We start from the raw sequence: 23870 nt of genomic DNA, 5'->3' as shown, positions 1-23870 counted from the left end.
ATTTTATTTACAGGTATTTTATCCACATTTTCCATTGTTATGTACATCTATTGGATTCAAGCTCTTATCGCTGTGATGGGTCAGATCATTGTGCCAAGTAAAGTGTGCCCATACCCGATGGTTAAAGTTCTGTATGGTTGGTCCTTCATGGCAGCTCCTATTGGTGCATTCGCTTCTATATTTGCAGGCTTACTGTTCTTTCAGGTTGGATGCACTGCTCAAAGAAAAAAAAAGAATATAACGTATTCCATGCCATTTGAGAAAGTCGGTGATGATGAACTCTAATTGCATTTTTATATTGCAATTCCCTTTTTCTCCAATTTTTTCTCCATTTCTCCAGAAGTCACATTCAGTAAATACTTGCAGCCCTCTTGTCCCTCATTCCTCTCACTATTGTGTATAATTGAGTGTAAGGAATTAATGCTGATGAATGGTTCATTTGGCCTCATACAACATCCATATATGAGTGCCGTTCTGCATTCTGTATTGTAATCAGACTGCAGCACCTTGATTCGTTCCCCACTTTAACAAGCCCAGGGCATGGAAGTAAATTGGATTGTTTGTATAGATTTTTTTAGCTTACACAATGTAGACAGCTAGACCTGTGATCTTCTTAGACTGAATTATTCATGATTATATATTTTCCCTTTGAACAACTAGAAACAACTTTAGAACTTCCAAACATTTTAAAGTGAAAACTGTATCCTATATTTGAATTTTTTTAATCTCTGGAGTTAAATTAGTAGAAGGCATTAACTACTACAACAGATGCTCACATGACACAAGACTTTATAGTTAAAGCAGGGAAATGAAAAATATACTTAATAGAAATAATCTCATTCTGTATTTAATTGTGCTGGATCTAATCTGTGGTGCCTGGTATTTACAAGGGTATTCAGAAAAATATTGTTCTGTCTGCGCACACTTCCTTCCAGCAGATACTGTACACAACTCAATGCCATCATCTCTATTGATATTCATTTTGATGATATCATTCCATTTTGAGGATTTAGCAAGATTCTGAAAAATATTAATTAATATAGTGAGAAAATTCAGTTCAATCATTTGTTGTCACCACTGCTAGTGAAACTAAAATATTGAAAATCTTTTATCTTCTGAGTGATTAGACTATTAGACACAGGAACAGAATTAGACCTTTTGGCCCAAATGACTAAGCCATAAAATTAAAATTTAGGAAAAAATTCTCATCAAGTAGGTAATAAAGTCCAAAACTGTTATTGATATCTTTAAACTTTGCCAATGTGGATGTAAGAGTATGTTCACCAATCCTGTTATCAGAGTGGGAATCTGCAATATATTTGAAAAGAGTTGGAAGTTTGGTGAAGTGATTTTATTCTCTGTTATCTATGAAACCATTTGCATAATAAGAGAATCTAATTGACTATTAGTAAATAATATTGGAGTATTCTACAGTTTCCATATGCTCTTCTAACAATGACAACAACTAATTTACCCAGCCTTGATTTAAAATCACAGCACAGAAACAGGGCTCTTGTCCGTGCCAACTGGGATGCCTAGCCATGCCAATCCCATTTGCTGGCATTTTAGCCCTTATGCTCCATGCTTTTTCTATCTAACTATTTGTTCCAAATACTGACCAACTTCAGCTATCCCTCAGTCTTCTACAGCTGATAAAGTTGCAAAGATTTCCATCAGTTCATCAGCAATCTCCTCCCTTGATCTGCTTAGCATCCTTGGATAGATCCTCTCAAACTCTCACCCTTGTGTACACCAGTACTTTCAGCAGTTCCTCCTTTCTGATGACATGCTCTAGAATATCAATGCATCACTCTCATAACTCTTCAGCCTCCACATCTATCTTCTTGGTAAATACAGATGGAAAGGATTCATCTACGACCTCACTCATGTCCTCTGGTTCCATACATAGATGACCTCTTTGGTCCCTTTGGGGACCCACTCTTTCCTTAACTGCTTTGTTGTTTCTAATATACTTACAAAAGAATTTAGGATTTTCCGTACTCCGACTTGCTAAAGTTGTTTCTTGGACCCCTTTTGCCCTCTTAATTTCTTTCTTAACTTTACCTATATCCCTATGAATCTGAATGGACCTGATCAATACCAATTTCCTATACCTAACAAGGGTTCCCTGATCACACTTCATTACTCCTCAGTAACCAAGTTCCACAACATTACCATCCTTGTTTTTAACCCTTACAAGGACATCTTGTCTCTGAACTCTTACTTTTAAATCATTCACCTCTGGCAGCTGCTCTCAATCTACAATACATGTATAGGAAAAATCCCCTCAGCTTATTCTTTTTACTTTCTGCTCAGTGGAATGAACTGAAACCCAGAATGATGATTTCCTGATTTCTAAGGATAAGTAATTTAGATGTTTTAAATAGCCTTCAACTCACTAGGGGCAAAAAAAAAACAATATTTGGGACCAGAGATTACATTTGAAGTTAGGAAGCAGTAGAGATTGTGACCTTGGATAGTAAAATAGTTAGTACAAGCTGAATGACTGGTGTTTGGAATAATGCTTCGCCTCCTACATAGCAAATCCAGGCCTAACATGTTGGGGCAATATAGGTAGTTGGAAGTTTAAAAAAAGACTCAAAATGTCACATTGGAATGAAAAGAAAATTTTGTGTAAGGCATGTTCTGGTACGCCTATTAATAATGATAAAGGGTAAATCATAAACACAAGATGTTAAAGGGCATTTTGTTGCTAGAAAAAAAATGAAATTTAAAGCTAATTAGCTGACCCAATTTGAGTGGCTGACACAGCAATTTAAAATGTGACCTATATTAAGGAGTAAATTAATTTAACGTAACTCTGTTTTCATTTCCAAAATCATCCAAGCATATGAGACATTTTTTATGCATCACTACAAGATCAGATAGCTAGGGCAGCAACACAAATTCCTAAAAGTGAAAGACTCTCTGTAATATGTTGAATGGAATTGAATGAATCTGTTAATTTATGGTTAGGCACTAAAAAGGGAGAAAAAAGCTGTAACTCCTGTTTAAAAAATCAGTTCAGTGATGGAAACCTGTTTGGAATGCCAATAAAGACTGCTTTCCAAAAACATTAGTAGACTAAAATGTATTATCATTTCTTGAAAATCTACTAGCCTAATAAGTATGAAATTTCATGGAGGATTTCCACTGCAAGTAATAGCATAGGTCATGTTTTCATGAAAAGGTCATTTTATACAATAGTTCTGCTATGAATGAAATTGTTTTGTGTATTATCTTCATAGTGAAATGATTTCAAGGAACTTGCAAATTTTGCAGTCCTGTTTCCAATGACAGTGCATTTTATTTGTATGCGGTCATGTGAATCTGTGATGGGTTACTTGCAGAATGGTCTGTATGACACAACATGCCATACCAAGAGCCCATTTACTGACTTATCATGTGGGGTTTTCAACACCTTTGACAAATTGTCATCACAGACAGAACTTCTTTAAAAGAGCAGCTGGTTTATTGTCTGGCAGAATTAGGAGGAGGCTTCAGTTGCAGCCAGGAGGAAGGTCAATTCATCCTGTGAATGTCAAGCCCCTGTCCCTGGGGGTTAACAGATACAGCATGGACCAAAATCACAGGGATGATGAACTACCTGGGTCAATATTCTGGGTCTGACTCCAGATTCAGGTTCATATCTAGCAGATGAAATGTACAGTTGGATATATATCTGATACTGTATAACACTACATTCATAACACTTGTGGGCCAGGTCTCTTGCTGAATGCCACTCTGTACAGTATTGGTGAGCACAGATTTCTCTCCATATAAAATGGGTATAGCATTGGTAGACAAATCTTTGTAACTGAATAATACTGGGACAACAAGCAGTGAGCAAGGTCTGTCAATGTATACAGATCATGTACTAGTTGTCACAGGTCTGTTATTGTATAACATAGGGATAGTACTAATAGGTACTAATCTGACATTATTTAACATTGAGGTACAGTACTGGTAAGCACAGGTCTGTTACTAATAATATGGATATAACACTGGGGACAGTTCCATGTGCAAGATTTGGGTACAGTAGTGTTCAGGCTAAGATCTGTCAATGTGCAGCTGTGGCCAATTCTCACTGGCATTACTATGTTTCGTAAAGCTGGGGCAGGCACTGAGGACCGTAATAGTTTGTATTACCCACCCACCAGGTGCTCCACTCCAGGCTTTGTTAGAGGCAGACATGTGTACATGAAATGATATATTGTATGCTGGTTATTCAGGGAGGAAGGAAGAAACCTTCTTCCTATTCTTGAAATGTATGATGTTTGACTGCAGGAAGATGTCAATACCCTAGATTTGTAAGCCAAAACACTGTGTTTTGTGCATTTTTCTTAATTAATTGGATAAAATCAAATGCATTTTTCATGAGCATCCCTTAGAAGTGATTGGGCTGTAAATCTGATCCCTTCCACAAAAGGAATTGTATTTTACCGATGCAGATTATGAATTAATTTTTTGTCCATTAATATTTGTTGTATCTGTAGTACTCAAATGTATACAGAAATCTGTTTATGGTTCAATTTCACAATAAAGTCTGGAAAATATAAGATAATTGAAATTTATTTTTAATAAACATAAGTCCGTTGCTGAGATCCTGATGAAGGGTCTCAGCCCGAAATGTTGACAGTGCTTCTCCTTATAGATGCTGTCTGGCCTGCTGTGTTCCACCAGCATTTTGTGTGTGTTGTAGACAAAGGAGAATAAGTTGATGATGTGTACTTGTATTTTCAGAAGGCCTTTGACAGGGTGCCACATAAGAGGCTGCTTAACAAGCTATTATGGAAAATGGTATTACAGGGAAGATTCTAGCACGAATAAAGCAATGACTGGCAGGAGGGAAAGAATGGGAATAAATGGTTGGATTCTTTTCACATTGTATGTCAATGATTTGGATGATCGGATCGATGGTTTTGTTACAAAGTTTGCAGATGATACGAAGATAGGTGGAGGGGCAGGTAGCTGTGTGGAAGTAGACAGGCTACAGAAGGATTTAGACAAATTAGGAGAATGGGCAAAGAAGTGGCATACGGTGTTGGGAAGTATATGGTCTCTTGGACTTATTGCACAGTAGAAAATATATCCATTGTGCTTCCAGATGAATAGAATCAGTATTGTGAAGTAGTTATAGATGGCTGTGAAAAATTTTACTATTTCATAGCACAGAATAAAAAATCCTTCAGTTGTTACTGTTTTTGAATTTCATCTTTCTTGAAGTTGGGTGCAATTAAGGTCATCAAGATCTTTTGAGTTGTCCCGCACTTCCACGATTTTGGCAATGAGGCCAAGAATTTCTTATTCCAGTTCCTCTCTAACAAGTTTTAGAACATGAGCAGGGAGACTGCAGTTGGAAAAAAAAACCATAAGACAATAAGGCATAGGGTCAGAATTAGGTCATTTGGCCCATTGAGTCTGCTCTGCCATTCAATCATGGCTGGTCATTTTTCCCCTCCTCAGCCCCACTCCCCGGCCCCGCTCCCCGTAACCTTTGATGACATGTCCAGTCCAGAACCTATCAATCTCTGCCTTAAGTACACCCAACAACCTTATATATTATGTATTGCATTGTACTGCTGCTGCTAAGTTATCACATTCTGGTGATTCTGATTCACCTATACAAGAGAAACTATTGGCCTGACAAGCTGTTACAGATTTAGAGTTTGCTGCATGCGAACAGGCACTTCAGCCCATTATATGGGGTGCAGAGTTACCCATCCCCCCCCCAAGAACCATGAACGATAGCTGTTGCTATGCTGCTCATGATAGAGAGAGACGAAACACAGGCAAGAACATTTGCTACAGATAAGAGGGGGAGAGAGACTGTTGATTAACTGTATTATGACTCTTCCTGGATTATTTACTTTCTACTACAAGGACTGTACTTGGCTCGTTAACATTCCTCAGGAGATAGCAGGAGTGGCCTGATTTGATGGACAAGGTCATTCAGAGTTGATGGACAGCTGAGACCCCGTGAGTGGGGATAAAAAGACAGGTCTGGAGACACATTCTTCAGACACACCAGTGGACACTGATTGAGTGTTGGGAACCCACAGAAAGGTGGAGGCTTCGAAGACCGAACCAGGAGATCGGTCAGTAAAGCTCACAGTGTTACAGCAGGGCCAGTGGGGACTTGTGTGTGTGTCCACTCATGCCAGAGTGACGAGTCCACCATGGAAGAACGGTCTAGCTGAAGACCAGAGGGGTCATAACTGAATGACCACAACGATATGACAGATTAAGAAAGCAAAGGAAGGTTTGGCTGCTTTCGCTGTTACCTCTCGCTAGCTCTCTCTCTCTCTCCAATGATTTCAACACAACAACCATAACTACTTCAGCATTTATGAACTGAACTTTATACTTTTCTATGACAATTCATTTACCCCTAGACATCAATAGAGCTTGTTTATTATTGATTATTATTATTCCTACACTTTTAGGTTTATTACTGCTAACTTGTTTTATATGTATATTTGCATTTTTGATATTGTATTGAGTAGTTTACTAATAAACACCTTTAGTTTGGTACCACCAGACTCCAACGGATTCTTCTTTCTCTGCTGGTCAGACACCCAGTTACGGGGTACGTAACACATGCCAAACATTTAAACCAATCCCATTTCCCTGCATTTGGTCCGTAGCCTTCGCTGCATTAAAGATGCAAATACTCATTTAGATAATTAATATAATGACAGTATTTGTCAACACCACCCATTCAGGGAGTACGTTCCAGATTCCACCCACTCACAGAGAGCAATTCCTTCTCAGATTTTCTCTAAACTTTGGGTCCCTTACCATAAACCTGTGCCCTGTAGATTTAAATAACTCTTCTATGGAGAATGATTTCCTGCTATATGCCCACTATATGCCCTTTCAAGTTTTATACTGATCAGGAACCACCTCAATGTCTCCTAATTCAAAGAAAACTTATCTTTCCTCATGACGGAAATACTGAATCCCAGCTGACATCCTAGTTAATATCATCTACAATCTCTCCAGTGCAATCATGTCCTTTCTAGGGTAAGGCAAAAGAACTATATATAGTATTCCAGCTGTGGCTTAACCAATATTGTATAATGCTTTAACATAACCTCATATGTCCCAATTAATTATGACAGACTGGATTAGAGATATGAGGAAAGTTTGAGTGAGTGACAGCCTTTCTTTTTGGAGTGAAGGAGCTGAATTGGTAAGCAGTGTATAAGATGATAAGAAGCATAGACAAAGTCAACAGCCAGCATCATTTTCCCAGACAGCGAATATGAGAGGGTGATGGAAGAAATTATAGGAAGGAAGTCAGAAGTACTTTTTTTAGTGTGTACATGATAAAGAACTTTAGTTCCCAGTGGGCCATGTGGGTGGTTCACCCAGAAATGGAAGTAACGATGGTGACCTGCTGGCAGGTGCTCAGAGTAGAGCAGCTCAGTGATAAAATGTTCTAGCCCTGGGGTCGGCAACCTATTTGCCTCTATGGGCCAGATCATGTATTAATGAGCGGACAGTGGGTCAGATGAATGCCATAGAAAACTTGCAATATGGGAATTACCCATTTAAATACATCTAGTTATGCTTTGCCTCAAATTAATGAAAAACACATGCTTGAAAATCATTTGTGCTTAAGGTTGCCTACCTCTGTTCTAGCCTAAACCCACGCCAAGTTACTCTTTATTAAGGACAAACATAACATGTTGTCAGAGGTCAGTGTGAGAGTAAAACATGGAGAGTAAATAAATGCCGTACACGATTGAGAAAGAGGCTGCATGAGTATGAGAGGTGCTAGCAGCAGGTGACAGAGGGAAGCGAGGCAAGAGAGCACCTTGTTCCCGAAGTTCACCAGAATCACAAGAAACATTCACATGAGAGGCTGAAAGATCTCATCATGGATAAGCTAAGTCCTCCCGTATTTGTGCAGTTTACCAACAATCATTCTGATAACTGTAAACACTTCAAACAGCGAATCAGTCTATTTTTAGCTGCTAGTAGAGCGGAAGACACTGATGAAAATTTGAAAGTGTCTATTTTTCTGCACTTAATTGCTGAAGATGCTTTGGACATTTATAACAGCTTTCAGATAGCTTTTACATTACATTTCAAAATTTGAGGAGTATTTTGTCCCAAGTAAAAACATCATATTTGAGATATATTTTTTTCCGTATGACCAGAAACAAGCTGTCAGCTTCGACCAATGCTAAGCTGAGCTTCTCAATGAGTAATTCCTCTGTATTTGGAGCTTTGAGAAACTCACTGGTTAGAGACAGAATAATTAGTGGAACTTCAGATAATGGTCTTAGGGAAAGACTGCTGTATGATAAAGATCTGATCCAGGAAAAGCCTGGGAATATGTGGAGGGCAGCAGGGACCACATGAGCACAAGCTGAGGAGCACTGCTCAAGGCATTTCCCAAAGCAACAGCAAAGCAAGGATGAAGGTTCAAACAGCAAATGTGCAGCTAAGACATGTCCTGCAATAATTGTGGGAAGAAGAATAATTTTGCAAAGTACTTCAAAGCTGGGCTGTCAAGAGAAAGGCACACAGTTGATGAAGAAATAAAGGAAATGATTGTGGATTCTATAGACCGTGGGTGCTATTGAAACAGAATAGATTATTCCAGTGACTGTGAATGAGACAGTAGTTCCACTCCAGCCTGATACTGGAGCCCAGGTAAATCTATCCCCTATTGATGATCACAAGACTCTCAAAAGTAAAGAGTAAGATTTACCCAGTAGAGTTAAAAGCGACAGGCTATACCAGAGAGAACATTTCAGTAAATGGAGGTTGTATAGTGACCTTCAAGCAAAAGAGGCAGCACCTAAAGGCACAGCTACTGATCACTGAAAAGGTCTGAGTATACGTGAAAAGCTCTACCCGGTGAAAATAGTTTTTGCAGCGGATTCACAGACCAAAGATGGCTATCTCACACTCATGGAAGAGTATGCAGATATCTTTGAGGGGCTCGGATGCTTACCTGGTGTACACAAAATTCATATAGATGAGACAAGGCTCCTGATGTCCGTGCATGCAGAAAAGTTCTATTTCCACAAACTTAAACAAAAGCTAGTGTGCATGGAACAGTTAAATATCATACAGAAATTAGAAGAACCAACAGTCTGAGTGAGTTCACAGGTCATTGCATAAAATAAAAATGAAGCACTGCCCAAATGTCTAGATCCAAGAAATCTCAATAAAGCCATCAAGAGGGAGTATTTTAATTTGCGAACATGGGTAGAAATCATGTCCCAGTTTTCAGGTGTCAAGTGGTTTAGTAAGCTCAATGCATCCTCTAGGTTTTGGCAGATAAAGCTTGATGAGGCAAGTTCTAGACTGTGTACATTTAACACATCACATGGTAGATATTGCTATCTTTGGCTACCATATCGGATTCTGTCCACACCAGGAACCATCCACATTATCTGAGAAGGCATACCTGTTGTCGAGTTCATGAAGGATGATATCATCATTCTGGGGATCCACTAAGGACGAATATGATGCACATCTGAGACAAGTTCTTGATGTGACATGGAATGACAATTTGAAATTAAATTAAGAAAAATGTGAGTTTGGTGTTAAGACACTGATCTTTGTAATAGATATCCTATCTGAAGAGGGAGTGAAGCCTAATCCAAGAAAGACATCAGCTATTGAGAACATGGAGAAGTCCCAACACAAAATGGAGTTCAGAGGTTTCTTGTGGATGGTGATTATCCTGGCAAAGTTCATCCCTGCTGTGTCAGCACCACTTAGGTTACTCCTTGAGCAGTGAAATGAGTGGATTTGGTCTCATAAGCAAGGCAAATGTTTCTCGGCACTGAAAAGGGTCATAACTGAAGAGCCCATGCTGAAGATTTATGATCCAGAAAGGTGTACTAGAACCTTGGCCGATGCGTCCTAGTAAGACCTTGGAGCAGTACTACTGTAGAGCATGATGATACATGGCAACCTGTGTCAAGGGCTTTAACAAGTGTGGAAACTATCTATGCACATACAGAGAAAGGGCTTCTCGCCTGCACAAATGCTTATGAAATGTTCCATCAGTACATCTATGGACAAGCTCTTGAAGTGGAAACAGATGATAAACCACTGGTCCCAATTATGTCCAAGCCTCTGAATGACTCTGTCATGAGGATATAATGCATGTTGATAAGGCTGTAGAAATATGATGTAAAGAATATCTGCAAACCAGGAAAATATGTTTGCTGCTGATGGACTGTCTTAAGCAGTCAACGAGAAAGAAAAGAGTGTCCAAGGGGTTAATACAGATATACAGGCCTATGTTGGCAAGATTGTCATCTCCATTCCAGTATCACCTGATAGAATAGATTAGGAAAGCAGTAAGGTCAGAGAAAATAATGAAAGTACTCAAAGATACAATATGGAAAGGGTGGCTAGCAGCTAAGAATGACTGCCCAATATGTATTTGGGATTATTGGGCATGCAGAGCTGAACTGTCAGTAGTGAAAAATATAGTCTGCAAAGGGAACAGTTTGTGATTCTACTGCAACTATGTAAGGAAATTCTCCAGAAGACACATGAAAGGCATTTTGGTGAGGAAACATTACTTGATGTACTGGCCAAAAATGAACCAAGACATCGGCCAGACCACTGCTTCATATGAAATATGCCTTAGCTACAGACCAAAAGCAGCAAATAGAACCACTTACACCATGTACTGTACCAGACAGGCCATACTTCAAAGTTGAAGTGGACTTGATTGATTGTAATGGGAAGAGTCATATTGTTGTAACAGAATGCTTTTCCAATTACCTAGAGGTTGCAACACTACAATCAACACCCAGCAAAACAGGCATCATCTTTCTGAAATCTGTGCTGGTAAGGCATTCTGATATTACCATGTGAGGTAATATCAGAAAATGGTCCACAGTTTTTGAGCTGTGTATTTGAGTCCTTTGCCAATGATTGGAGGTTTTGACATATAACTTCAAGCCCACATCACCCAAAATGTAGTGGTCTAACAGAGAGTTCGGTCAAGGTAGTGCATAAGATGGAAGCATAAGATGGAAGAGAGGATTAACAGAAGGGCTCCTTTGCAGATTAGCCTTTTACCAACCCAAATGCTGATGGCTTGAAACATATGTACTAACCTTCTAGTGCATGAAAACTTGTCGACACCTAAGGGAGCATGCAAGGTGAAAGGGAAAGAAACGGTATTAGAAAAAGACTGCCAAAAGCTTACCAGTCCCAAACTCTGGAGTTCAAGTGCAAATCCAAGATCACGATTCTGGCACATGGTCCGTGCAAGGATATGTGCAAGAGGATGAAGCTGAACATTCCTAACAGATCCAGATGGAGTGAAGGACACCTCTGAGAAGCAACAATGTGAGTCTACAGCAACAAACTCCAACCCATAGCTGTGACATGTCATCTGTCAGTACACCAAAGTGGCCAGCAGATATAAAAAGTGAACATGTTGATCACAGTTCTCAGAAAGAACTCAAAAACAATTATTAACGCTGCAAGTGCAAGTGCAGCTTGGAAACAAATAGCAAACCAAAAAGGATCTTTGAACTACCTCAGAAACTAATAGAATGTTGCTAAGTGGATTAGGGATGGTATTTGCTCATTACAATTGAAATTGAAAATTCAAAACAAAGGAAAGGGATAGAATTGTATTAAAGAAAAGGAATGTAAATATATTTGTTGGAAAATATTATTTTTCCTTCCAGGTTGATGAGAGCACAGCCTCGTGCTTGTGGGCAATGTGGGCACTTCACCTGGAACCAGAAGTGATGGTGGTTTCCTGGTAGCACACACTCAGTGTTAAGTATTTAGTAATAAAATATTCTAGCATAAACCCATGCCCACTGTGCATTCACTGCACAACCTTCATCAATACATTTCGTTAATACTTCAAAACTGGTCAAGTAGATTTCCTTGTTTTTCCTTCTACAACTTTCCTCCTACAGTTAATAAAGTAGAACTAGACTAGGTTTGCTGTTATTGGATGATGGAAAGTCAGCATGGATTTGACAGGTGAACCCTTTGAAGATGCTTGGGTTGAGGATACAAAGCTGAAGAAAACCTGCAGCAATGTATACAGGCTTGGAAAGATTGAGTTTCAACAATAACCATTTAATTACACAGGTAATTGTTCTGTAATGCCCTTCAACTAAGTGCAGATTTTCATTGATTTTATTGTGTACTTACAATCAATGCTTGCAAGAAAATAAAACTCAGGATAGTATATGGTGACATACATGTACTTTGATAAAAAATTTACTTCGACTTTTACTTCTACACTCCTCACTGATTATAATGGTAGACCAAAGTATATGCTGAGCTGAAAGATTACATATTGTGATGGTTCTGAATCTATCCCATTTAGTATGATTGTAGTTCGACAGAATGGAATGTGATTCGCTATATGAGGTTCCTTTGGTCAAGTTATACTGGTGAAAAAAAAGTGTGGGAACAGATGAAAGGTCTCAGCCCGAAATGTCCACAGTGCTTCTCCTTATAGATGCTGCCTGGCCTGCTGTGTTCCACCAGCATTTTGTGTGTGTTGTTTGAATTTCCAGCATCTGCAGATGTCTTTGTGTTTTCTCCTTTGTCTATTCTGCTTGCATTTTTGTATAAAGAATTCCAACAGATTTTTCAGGCAAGATTTTCCCCTGAAAAAACTGTGCCCATACGGCCTAATCTATCATGTACCTCCAAGCACTGTACCCTGAAACCAGATCCATAGCAATCAACTCAAACATCTTCTCAACCACTGAGGTCATACTAACTAGACTTTCCTTTCTTCTGCCTCTCTCCCTTCTTGAAGAGTGGAGTGACATTTGCAATTTTTTGGTCTTCTGGAACCATTTCAGAATCAAGTGGATCTTGAAAGATCATGACCAATACCTCCACAATCTCTTCAGCCACCTCCTTCAGAACTCTTGGGTGTAGATCATCTGGTCATGGTGGCTTATCTATCTTCAGACCTTGCAATTTCCCAAGAATCTTCTCTCTAGTAATGATAGCTTCACACACTTCATGCGCCCTGACACCTGGATCTTCCACCATACTGCTAGTGTATTCCACGGTGAAGACTGATGCAAAATACTTCTTCAGCTTGTCAGCCATTTCATAGCTTTACTACCTCTCCAGCATCATTTTACAATGGTCCGATAAAAAATTCTCATCTCTGTTTTAGACTTCATGTATCTGAACATCCTCCCTGGCATCCTCTTTAATATTATCGGCTAGCTTACCTTCATATTCCATCTTACCTTCTTAAATGACTTTTTTAGTTGCCTTCTGTTGGTTTTCTCAATAAGTCTTGCATGGGTTACCTTACCAAATGCCTTGCTGAAATCCATATGCAGTACACAACATTTACTGCTCTTCCTTCATCAATATGTTTAGTCACATAGTCAAAAAATTCAATCAGGCTCGTAAGGCACTACCTGCCCTTGAAAAAGCCATGATGACTATTCCTAATCATATTATACCTCTCCAAATGTTCATAAATCCTGCCTCTCAGGATCTTCTCCATCAACTTACCAACCACTGAGGTAAGACTCACTATAATTTTCTGGTCTACCTCTACTCCCTTTCTTGAAAAAAGGAACAACATTCCTCTGGAACCTCACCTGTCTCTATTGATGATGCAAAGATCATCACCAGAGGCTCAGCAATCTCCTCCCTCGCCTCCCACAGTAGCCTGGGGTACAGCTCATCCAGGCCCGGCAACTTATCCAACTTGATGCTTTCCAAAAGCTCCAGCACATCCTCTTTCTTAATATCTAAATGCTCAAGCTTTTCAATCTGCTTCAAGTCATCACTATTGTCACCAAGAGCCTTTTCCATATTCATTAAGTACCTGTCACATTTGATAGGTCCTATTCTTCCACGTCTTATCTTCCTGCTCTTCACATACTTGTAGAATGTCTTGGGGTCTTCCTTAATCCTACCTGCCAAGGCCTTCTCATGGCCCCTTCTGGCTCTCCTAATTTCCTTCTTAAGCTCCTTCCTGTTAGCCCTGTAATCTTCTAGATCTCTAACACTACCTGGCTCTCTGAAACTTTTGTAAACTTTTCTTTCCTTCTTGACCAGATTTATTACAGTCTTTGTACACCACTGTTCCTGAACTCTACTATAACTTCCCCGTCTCATTGGAACGTACAGAATTATGATCACTATCTCCAAAATGCTCTCCCACTGAGAGATCTGACACCTGACCAGCTTCATTTCCCAAGACCAAATCAAGTACAGCCTCTCCTCTTGTAGGCTTATCTACATATTGTGTCAAGAAACCTTCCTGAACACACCTAATAAATTTCACCCCATAAATTTCTCCCTTGTTCTAGGGAGATGCCAATCTATATTTGGGAAATTAAAATCTCCCATCACAACAACTCTGTTATTATTACACCTTTCCAGGATCTGTTTACCTATCTGCTCCTTGATATCCCTGTTACTATTGGGCAGCATATAAAAAACACCCAGTAAAGTTATTGGCTCCTTGCTGTTCCTACTTTCCACCCACAGAGACTCTATATCAATCCCTCCATGACATCCACCTTTTCTGCAGTCGTGACACTATCTCCGATCAACAGTGCCATGCCCCCACCTCTTTTGCCTCCCTCCCTGCCCTTTCTGAAACACCTAAAACCCGGCACTTGAAGTAACCATTCCTGACCCTGAGCCATCCAAGTCTCTGTAATGGCTACCACATCATATCTCCAAGTACTGATCCACACTCTAAGCTCATCTGCTTTTTTCACAACACTCCTTGCGTTAAAATAGATACATCTCAAACCTTTGGTCTGAGCCCGTCCCTTCTCTATCATCTGCCTATCCTCCGTCACATGCTGTCTCCTATCTTTCTCTATTTGAGAGCCAGTCACATTCTTCTCCAGTCTCTTCAGTTTGGCACCTGAGAACATTTCTATCACGTACAAACCTTTGATTTCTGTCTACACATGCAGTCCTCTCATGACCTTTATCCTTCTCCACCTAACCAATCTGCTCTAACACTTTGGTTCCCCTCCCCCTGCAAATCCAGTTTAAACCCCCCGGAGCAGCACTAGCCAACCTACCTGCAAGAATGTTAGTCCCCTTCCAGTTCAGGTGCAAATCGTCCTGTCAGAACAAGTCCCACCTTCACTGGAACATGAAGCCCTCCCTTCTGCACCATCTCCTTAGCCACATATTTAGCTGCATTATCTTCCTATTTCTAGCCTTACTTGCACGTGGCATGGGGAGCAATCCTGAGATTACAACCCTGGAGTTCTGTCCTTCAACTTTGCACCTAACTCTCTAAACTCTCTTTGCAGGACCTCCTCCTTCTTCTTATCCATGTCATTGGTCCCTAGATGACATGACATCTGGCTGCTCACCCTCCATTCTGAGAATACCGAGAACTTGATTCGAGATATCATGGACCCTGGCACCAGACCCTCCAAGATTCTCGATCTCTCCCACAGAAACTCTTATCTGTCCCCCTAACTATTGATTTCCCCTATCACTACTGCTCTCCTCTTCTCCCTCCTTCCTTTCCGAGCTGAGGGTCCAGTCTTGGTATCAAAGACGCGACCACTACAAATTGTCCCTGGTAGGTCGTTGCCCACCAACAGTATCCAAAATGCTATACTTATTGTTGATGGGAACGACCACAGGGGTGCTCTGCTCTTCCTGTCTATTCCCCTTCCCTCTCCTGACAGTCACCCAGCTACCTGCCTCCTGACTTTTAGGCATGACTATCTCTCTGAAACTCCAGTCTATTTTTACCTCTGCCTCATGAATGATCTGCAGTTCATCCAGCTCCAGCTCTAGTTCCCTAACTCGGTTTGGCAGGAGCTGCAGCTGGATGCACCTTTAACAGGTGTAGTCATCAGGGACAATTGCGCTGTCCCTGACTTCCCACATCCTGCATACGGAGCACTCGACTGCCCTAACTGCTGCCTCCATTACCTACTCCCAAGTTAATTAAATTAATTAAAGGAAGTTACCCGGCCTTACCTCACTTGGAACAAGCTCGTCTTCAGCCTCTGCTTGCCAAAGCCTCAAAACTTCACTGCTACCCTGAGCCACTCACACCACCTGCCACTCCCCTTCAGTTGCCCATCCTTTTATTTGTCCCTGCCAATTACCTCACGAGCCCTTTGCTCCTCCTCTTCCTGCTGCAATGGTTTCTTGATCACGCGTACTAAACAGAGGGCTGCTACTGACCAGGGTCTCTTGACAAGGGAAGCAACCAGTATTTTCTGTTACAACCGTGGTAAAGATGGACATTTCAAGCAGGAGTGTGAAGGAAAACCTTCAGGAAAGTGACCCAACAGTTATTTAAACAGAAAAGGAAGTCGGGAAACTTCAGAGACACCCAGTAAGGAAACAGCCTGGCGTCTCAGAGAGAACACGTTCCAATCAATGTATCAAGGAATACACTAAAGTGCAAAACCTATTCCTGAAGGCTTTGTAGGGCCAAGCTCTGGTTCATCTATGCAGATAAAGGGCTTTTATGCTAGAGCCATGTTTGACACAGGTTCTCAGGTTACTGTACAGATCCTTTTACAGAGTGTATCTGATGCATTTACCATCGACACCACTCAGTGTCATAAAGATCTGTGGCTTTAGTACTGATGATTACCCATATGATGGTTACTTGTTATTGAAGTTGGAGTTTTCAGAAGCAGGTGTTAGAGTTGCTGAGGCCTTTGATACGTTAGTGTTGGTTTGAGCAGACCTGGTTGAAAAAGGTGGAGTTTCCATTATTGTGTGAACAAATACACCTATTGTGAGAAGGCTCCTGGGAGCCTGCAAGGAGAGAAATGGAGAGAATTTTTTGAAACCCTTGTCTATTCACCCAGTGTTCAGAGCTGTTTTTGAAAAGTTGCAAGTTCTTCCTAAGAAGGGTGAAGAGCATAAGCAAGGAACTGTGTGGTACACCCGAGTCCAAACTCATCGTGTTACATCCTGGGGAAGTAGCTAGAGTTGTGGGATACCCCAGATTTCCAAGAATGCCGAGGCCATCCTGCTGGATGCTCCAGAGGATCATGAAGAAGAGTCACGCTTACGTGCTAGGGTGCTGGTGCGAACGAAACTGCAGAAGCATTCGGCTGTACATGCAAACCGGATGACAGTGATTGCCAGGAACACCTCAGAGAGAAAGGTCACCTCAAAAGTAGGATGTCGATGGCACATCTTTTCCCAGTGACCATAATGTCTAGTTTTCTGGTGAGAAAACAGGGAGGGAGACAATCTCCTGGATCGGGTAAGTTAAGAGCAAAAGTCATTCAACTTTGGTGACTGCTGAGTACCCAAGGGATGGAAAAGGAGACAAACGGTGAAGATAGTGAAGTTTGAAGATGTCTTTTCTACTGATGAGATTGATGTGGGTTGCTACAAGAGTACTTGTCACACTGTCTGAGTGACAAATTTCCTTTCGTTTCAGCAATTCCTTTCAGAGACTGTGCGAACCAGCGGAGATGGAAGCTGTTCGGCAGCATCTGCTGAAACTGAAGGAAGCTGGAATTATAATTGAGTCAAGGAGCCTATATGCATCACCCACAGTGGTAGTGAGGAAGAAGACTGGGAAGGTATGAATGTGTGTTAGCTATTGGACACTGAACTGACATATAGTCCCTGACCAATATACTGCTCCACAGATTGAGGATGCTCTGACCTGTCTGAGTGGAGCGAAATAGTTCCGTGTGCTAGATCTAAGGAGTGGGCATTGTCAGATGCCCATGAGTGAAGCTGACAAAGAGAAGATAGCATTTTTTATGTTCACTTGGATTCTATCAGTTTGAAAGAATGCCCCAGGGTATATCAGGAGCTCTGGCTACTTCCCAACTTGACATGGAAAAGACTGTTGGGGACATGAACTTGATTGAGGCACTGGTGTACTTGGATGATCTCAGTGTTCAGGTTCATGCTGGAGGAACACGAGCTGTGGCTACTGAAGGTACCAGACTGCCTGAACGCTGAAAGACTAAAACTGTCACAGGACAAGGGCCAGTTATGCAAGATGTCAGTCAACTATGCAGGGCACATAGAGTCATAGAGGAGTAACTATGGATCTGTCTAAAATAGAGATGGTGACCACATGGCCCAGGAGTGGGAGTGCTCTGTGCTCATTCCTTGGGTTCTGTTGGTACTACCGGAGATTTGTGAAGGACTACTCCAAAGTAAGCCACTCTTTGAGTCAGCTTCTATGTGGTTACCCTCCCTTGAGAAGAAAGGGAGGAGAATGAAAGGGGAAGGCTGCAAAGTTTATCTTAGCAATTCCGAGCCTTTTGGGGAAAGATGGGATGGAAAATGTGAAAAGGCCTTTCAGCTGCTGAAAGAATTACTGACTAAAGCACCTGTGTTGGCTTTTGGAAACCCCCAGTTGCCCTATGTACTGCATACTGATGCCAATTATGAGGTTTTACATGGTGTTCTATATCAGGACTAGGGAAAAGGGGTGAGTCCTTTCATCAGCTGGAGTCTGTCACCCTCTGAACAAAACTTCCCAATGCAGAAGTTGATTTTTCTGGGATTGAAAAAGGTTCGGGTGGATAAGTTAAGTGACAATCTATATGGTGCCAAGTTCGAGGTAAGGACTGACAACAATCCACTGACTTAGAGTACACGTTGCCCTCGATGAAGCCGGATGCCAAAGGTCATTGTTGGTTGGCAGCATTGTCTGCTTATGATTTCGGCCTGAAATATTGGCAGGGGAGCTGGAATGTGGATGTGTTGTCATGATGTTTGCATGAGGTGCTGGAAATGAACCGAGAGTGGGAGTGCATTCCTATCTCTGGTGTTAAAGCAATGAGCCAGTTTTCTGCAATGGGGAAATCAGAGGCAAGGCTATGGCATGAAAGAGTTGTGGATGATTTGAGAGCTTTTGGTTGCACCATTCCACAAGCATATTGCAACTTGACTGCTCTGGATACGAAGCAGTTGCCTGCCTTGAGTCCTGTGGAATTGGTAGTAGCCCTGCAAGGTGACCCCTGCATAGGTGCCATTTGGTCATTTGTTGCAGAAGGGGATATTGCCCAAGTTTAAAATATGAGGCACCCTATCTTACCCCTACTGTTGAGAGACTGGAACAAACTGGAGTTAAGGAACTAGGTTTAATACAGGGTCAGGTCTCTTCCAGCCTGAAAAGCATCAGAGGATCATATTGAAGTCATTTCATGATGATTCAGGTCATCTGGGGTTTGAGAAGACCTACAGATTGGTCTGAAATCAGTTCTATTGGCCCCAATTGAAGTTTGATATTGAAGAATACTGTAAGTCATGCATTCGATGTAGTCGGTGGAAGACACTGCCTCTGAGAGTTGTCCATTACCCCATTTACCCTTTGCGGGGCCACTTGATTTCCTTTCCATAGAGCCTGATTCCAGCAATTCTGCGAATGCCTTGCTCATCACTGATTGCTTTACCAAATATGCTCAAGCTTTCCCCATTGAGCCACCCAAGTGTTACGGGAAAAGTACTTGGTTCATTATGGCCTCCCAAGAAGATTACACAGTGACAGGGAAGGGACTTTAAGAGTCAGCTCATACATGAATTACTGAGCATGCTTGCAGTTGAGAAGTCAAGGACCATGCCACACCACCCTCAGGGTGATTCTCAGCCTGAAAAGTTCAATCAGACATTGTTAGACTTACTCAGAACCCTGGATATCAGCATAAAGAACAAATGGAGTCAGCATATTGGAGATTTGGTCCACTGATACAACTGTGCACAGAATGAAGCTACTGAATACTCGTCATGCTAGTTGATGTTTGGGTACAAAGCGAGATTGCCTGTGGATCTCTGTTTTGGAGCCAGCAGTTAAGACTTGCCACAGAGAATGTATCTTAAGTATGTGCCTAACATGAGGAAAGAACTGCAAAAGCCTTACGAACTGGCAGTGGTCTCTGCTACCAAACAAAATCATGGAATCAAGAGGAGATATGATCAAAAGATTAGGTTTCTTCAACTGATGACTGGAGACAGAGTTTTAATAAGGAATTTGGGGCTACCAGGGAAACACAGGTTCGCTGATCACTGGTGTCTACACCTTATGTAGTGAGAGCGAGATGCCAAACTTGGGTGAAGTTTTCCGGGTGAAGCCAGAAGACACGAATGGCCCCGTCAAAATTCTCCATCGGAATCTCCTTTTACCCTAAGGGCAGTAGGTACATGTTGACCCAGAACCTGACATGGAACCTACACCTAGTAGAACTCTGCACAGGAGGAGAACAGAAAAGCAATCAGTGGAAAGATCTAAAAAGGACCCAACCACTAAATGCTGTACAGACTCAGAGGATGAGGAAATAGGGGTGTGGTATACGTTCCCCTATGCACACTCCCCAGTATTGATGAAGAGATTCCAGAATCTCCCAACCCTGACTCAGATGCAGTGGAGATACTAGCAATGGACAAGAGGATGCAATAATTGACAAGAGAGGGAAGCTGGGCTCCAATGTAATTGGGGATGAAGCTGAGCTCAGTCAGGTGACAGGGGACCTGAGTTACTGGGAGCCATGAGTAATGGACAGGGGGAGACATCTCCAAGTAGACAGGAAATGTCCCAAGGAGTGCCTGAGGCTGAAGAAACTGAAGGTGAGTAAAGAAGTTCTCAGGGAGTCAGGAACCCCCCAGATAGGCTAGCATATGATGCACTGGGGAAACAGAGTATTGCACCTGTCCTCATAGTGAGATATGTTACTACCATTTACAAATGAGTTGGGGGTCCTGAAATTACGAAGTTCCTTTATATACTGTGCTATTAATAATGGTTTGATAAATTTCAAGATCATGAGGATATGACTATTTTTGGTGGGCAGGAGAATATAATGCTGTGGTTGAGATTTTTACTGCTAATGCTGTAGGGCATTTCATTTAGGCAAGACAAGTTTGTTTGTATAACACTTGTTAAACACAAGGAAGTTCAAAGTGCTTCAGATAAAACAAGATATAAAAATCAAAGATCTAATTCTAGACAATGTAAAAGAAAAGAAAATTACACATAAAAATAACGAACTACAAGTCACAGTGCAGGAGATTCTATTTTAAAGCTCCAGTAAACCGTAAAGTTTGAAGACTCAATTTAAAAGAGCTTAAAGTTGGGGCAGACTTCAGATCATCTGGAAGGTTATTCCAGATATGTGGAGCATAGTAGCTAAAAGCTGCCTCCCCATGTTTAGTTGTGATCTCTGGGGACAGTAAGCAGACCCTTCCCAGACAACCCGAGAGCTTGGTAAGGCTCATAACACAGCAGGAGATCAGAGATGTATTTTGGCCCTAGACCATTCAATGCTTTAGAAACCAATAATAATGTTTTAAAATCAATCCTCTGACGGACAGGAAGCCAGTGTAGTGATCTGAGAACTGGAGTGATGTGTTCTACTTTCTTGATCGCAGTGAGGATTCTAGCAGCAGCGTTCTGAATGAGCTGCAGCTGTCTGAGGGATTCTTTTTACAAAGACCTTTTAGTGGTTTTCCGTAGAAGCAGTGTGCCCTGCTGATAATGTTTGGGTTTTGGATAAAGATAAAGGGCTGTGACATTCAACTTAGGAATATTGTGTCAGCCAGTCAGGATGGTGAAATTAGGTAAAGGTTCTAGAGAAACCTGAGTGGAGAGAGATTTGTGATGGACACTGGTGGGCCTCATGGTCTTTTTGGTGGGAGATGGAGAAGATCGGGACAGATGGCTGTAGGATTCGATCTGATGGAAAGATGGGATTGCAAGGAGTCCTTCGCGAGTCAAAGGAATCCAGGATGGGAAGTGAACAGTGATAAGAATTCAGCACAGTGAGTAATGGTCATACTCAGCTTTTGGACAATACAAGCTCCGACAGTGTGCACATTTAGACTGGTTTAATTGCAATAGGCTTTTTATTCCTTTTCTATTCCTTTTAATAACTGGTTGATAAAGCTGAAATTAGTAAATATATTTTCTTTATAATTGTATGTGGTGTACGAACTGTTACTTCTTGCCGATGGGTAATCGTGTATGGGCAATATTTACACACCATTTGCTCAAATTGGGGTTCCCTTAATTGAAACATCCTAACTCTGCTGGTTGGTTGTATCAAAATCATACCAACCCTAGACCAGGGGTCCAGGTTAAATATTGACAATATCCTTATGGACCAGCAGAAGGGGGGGGGGGGCGGGGAGGTGTTAACCCGGAATACAGTGATACTTGAAGGAGGTTCCGTATGGGCAGTCTGTTCTGCAATTTACGTGGCTTTCAGCACTTGCTTCTGTCCCGCGTGCTCACGTTATTTTTCCACTCAAAAAACTCAACGGGTTTGTCTTTAAGTGCAGGGTGCTTGGACTCAAGGTACCGAAGCAGTTTTCATTGCCTCATTAGAGCGCCTCCGGGCCCGAACTCCAGCTTCCCGCCCGCCCGCCGGCCGCCAGGTGCGGCTGATGGTGGGTGGGGTGAGAGGACAATGTCAGGGCCGGAGGTCCCTGTACCGGGTTCCGGCGGTCACAGTCCGGAGAGAGCGACCGACCGACCAAGTGAGGCGTGCGAAAGGGTGCATACCCGCCCCCCATAGGACCTATCGGCCGACAAAAGTTTGGCTTGAGGGATGACTTTCATCCATTGCAGCCAGGTAGCTGCTCTGTTACTTACGAAACCGACAGCCCGAGTTAGGTCGTCTGCGAATATTTTAGCACCGGGTTCCCCACGAACATTCGGTGTGGTGAACAGGTTCGGAGGCGGCGCCCATCTGTCCGCGCTCCGGGCCGGTGCCAACGGCGCTTCCCGCCGGCCGCGCGAGGCCAACCAGTGATCGCTGGCGCGAGGGTGTCGCTGCGTTTAGGCGGCTGATGGCCGCGTGTGGGTTCAAGTTCAACAGTCGGCGTGACAGGGAATGAGGAAAGATGCAGCTGACCCGTATCGTTTCCTCGCGACCCACTGGTTGGGGACCATTGCCCTAGACGTATATCATTTAAGAAAGGTGGCCTTCTCACTGCTCAGTCCTGTGGCTGTTAACAAGTCAAGTTTCTACATGAGCCTGGTGGGGGGTGGCTTCATGAGCAATAACTTAGTACTTCACAGTTGTCTAATACTCTAACTCTTAGCTTTCTGTTCTCTCTTACTTCTTTGAGGTGGGTTTTGCAATGGCATTCCCTGATCATAATTTTGTGTTGCACCTGGAACATTTGTGATGGTGGTGGTGGACAGAGAAGGGGATAATATCCCAGAAGCAGTACCAATATGTGATGCTGGTGGTTATTCCATTCTCTGAACAATTCTCACAAAGGCAGCATCCATCATTAAGGATGCCCATCACACAGCAGATGCCCTCGGTGTCTCAGGAACAGCTTCTTCTCTCCTCCATCAGATTTCTGAATGGACAATGAATCCTTCCTATTTACCTTCTCTCCATTCGCACAACTTTTTTTATACATTTCTTACTGTCATTTGTAGTGTAATACTCTGGTTCATATTTTTACTGCTATGCTGTATGTATTTCATTTAGCAGATCTGTATGAGCAGTCTGTACTGCTGGCTCTAATGTTGAAAATATGGAACATGTGCCATCCAGTTAGGATTGTAGAATTAGGGGGAGGTTTTCTTGGTGAGGGACACTAAGGCTGGTGTTGGTTTTTTTTTTGGTTTGGCAGGAGATAAAGAGAGAAGACGCTGGGGAGAACTCGTTGTAGGATATGACCTGGTAGGAGACCTGTTTATTTGAGATTGATGCGAGCAACATTTGGAAAGTGGTGTGTGTTTTCAACGAGAGCCAAACAAGTGAGTGACAGAGAAGTTCAAGATGAGCTCCAATTTGTGCACTTTGTTTCATTAAAATGGGCCCTTTTATTTTTGTTTTTCTTTGCTAACCCTTTAATTAAGTTAAGATACGTAAATATAATTACTTTAATCATATGCATTGCCTGTTAATTTGTGTCACTAATTTGCAACA

The 23870-nt window shown here is 41.8% G+C and overlaps 1 protein-coding gene across 1 annotated transcript in view; it reads left to right on the top strand.

Annotated features, from left to right (window-relative positions):
* Positions 1-6534, top strand: part of LOC132391347 (transmembrane protein 182-like) — a 62814-nt gene extending 56280 nt beyond the window's left edge. The window contains exon 6 of the mRNA XM_059964406.1: positions 14-6534. Within this exon, the coding sequence (XP_059820389.1) occupies positions 14-285 (272 nt within the window). The 3' untranslated portion in view covers positions 286-6534. The remainder of the gene's footprint in view (positions 1-13) is intronic.
* Positions 6535-23870: the final 17336 nt, after the last annotated feature.

The sequence above is a fragment of the Hypanus sabinus genome, chromosome 3 (genome assembly GCF_030144855.1).
Source record: "Hypanus sabinus isolate sHypSab1 chromosome 3, sHypSab1.hap1, whole genome shotgun sequence".
NCBI classification, from domain to species: domain Eukaryota; kingdom Metazoa; phylum Chordata; class Chondrichthyes; order Myliobatiformes; family Dasyatidae; genus Hypanus; species Hypanus sabinus.
The sequence above is the reverse complement of the archived record's forward strand: the minus strand, read 5'-3'. Positions and strand labels throughout refer to the sequence as shown.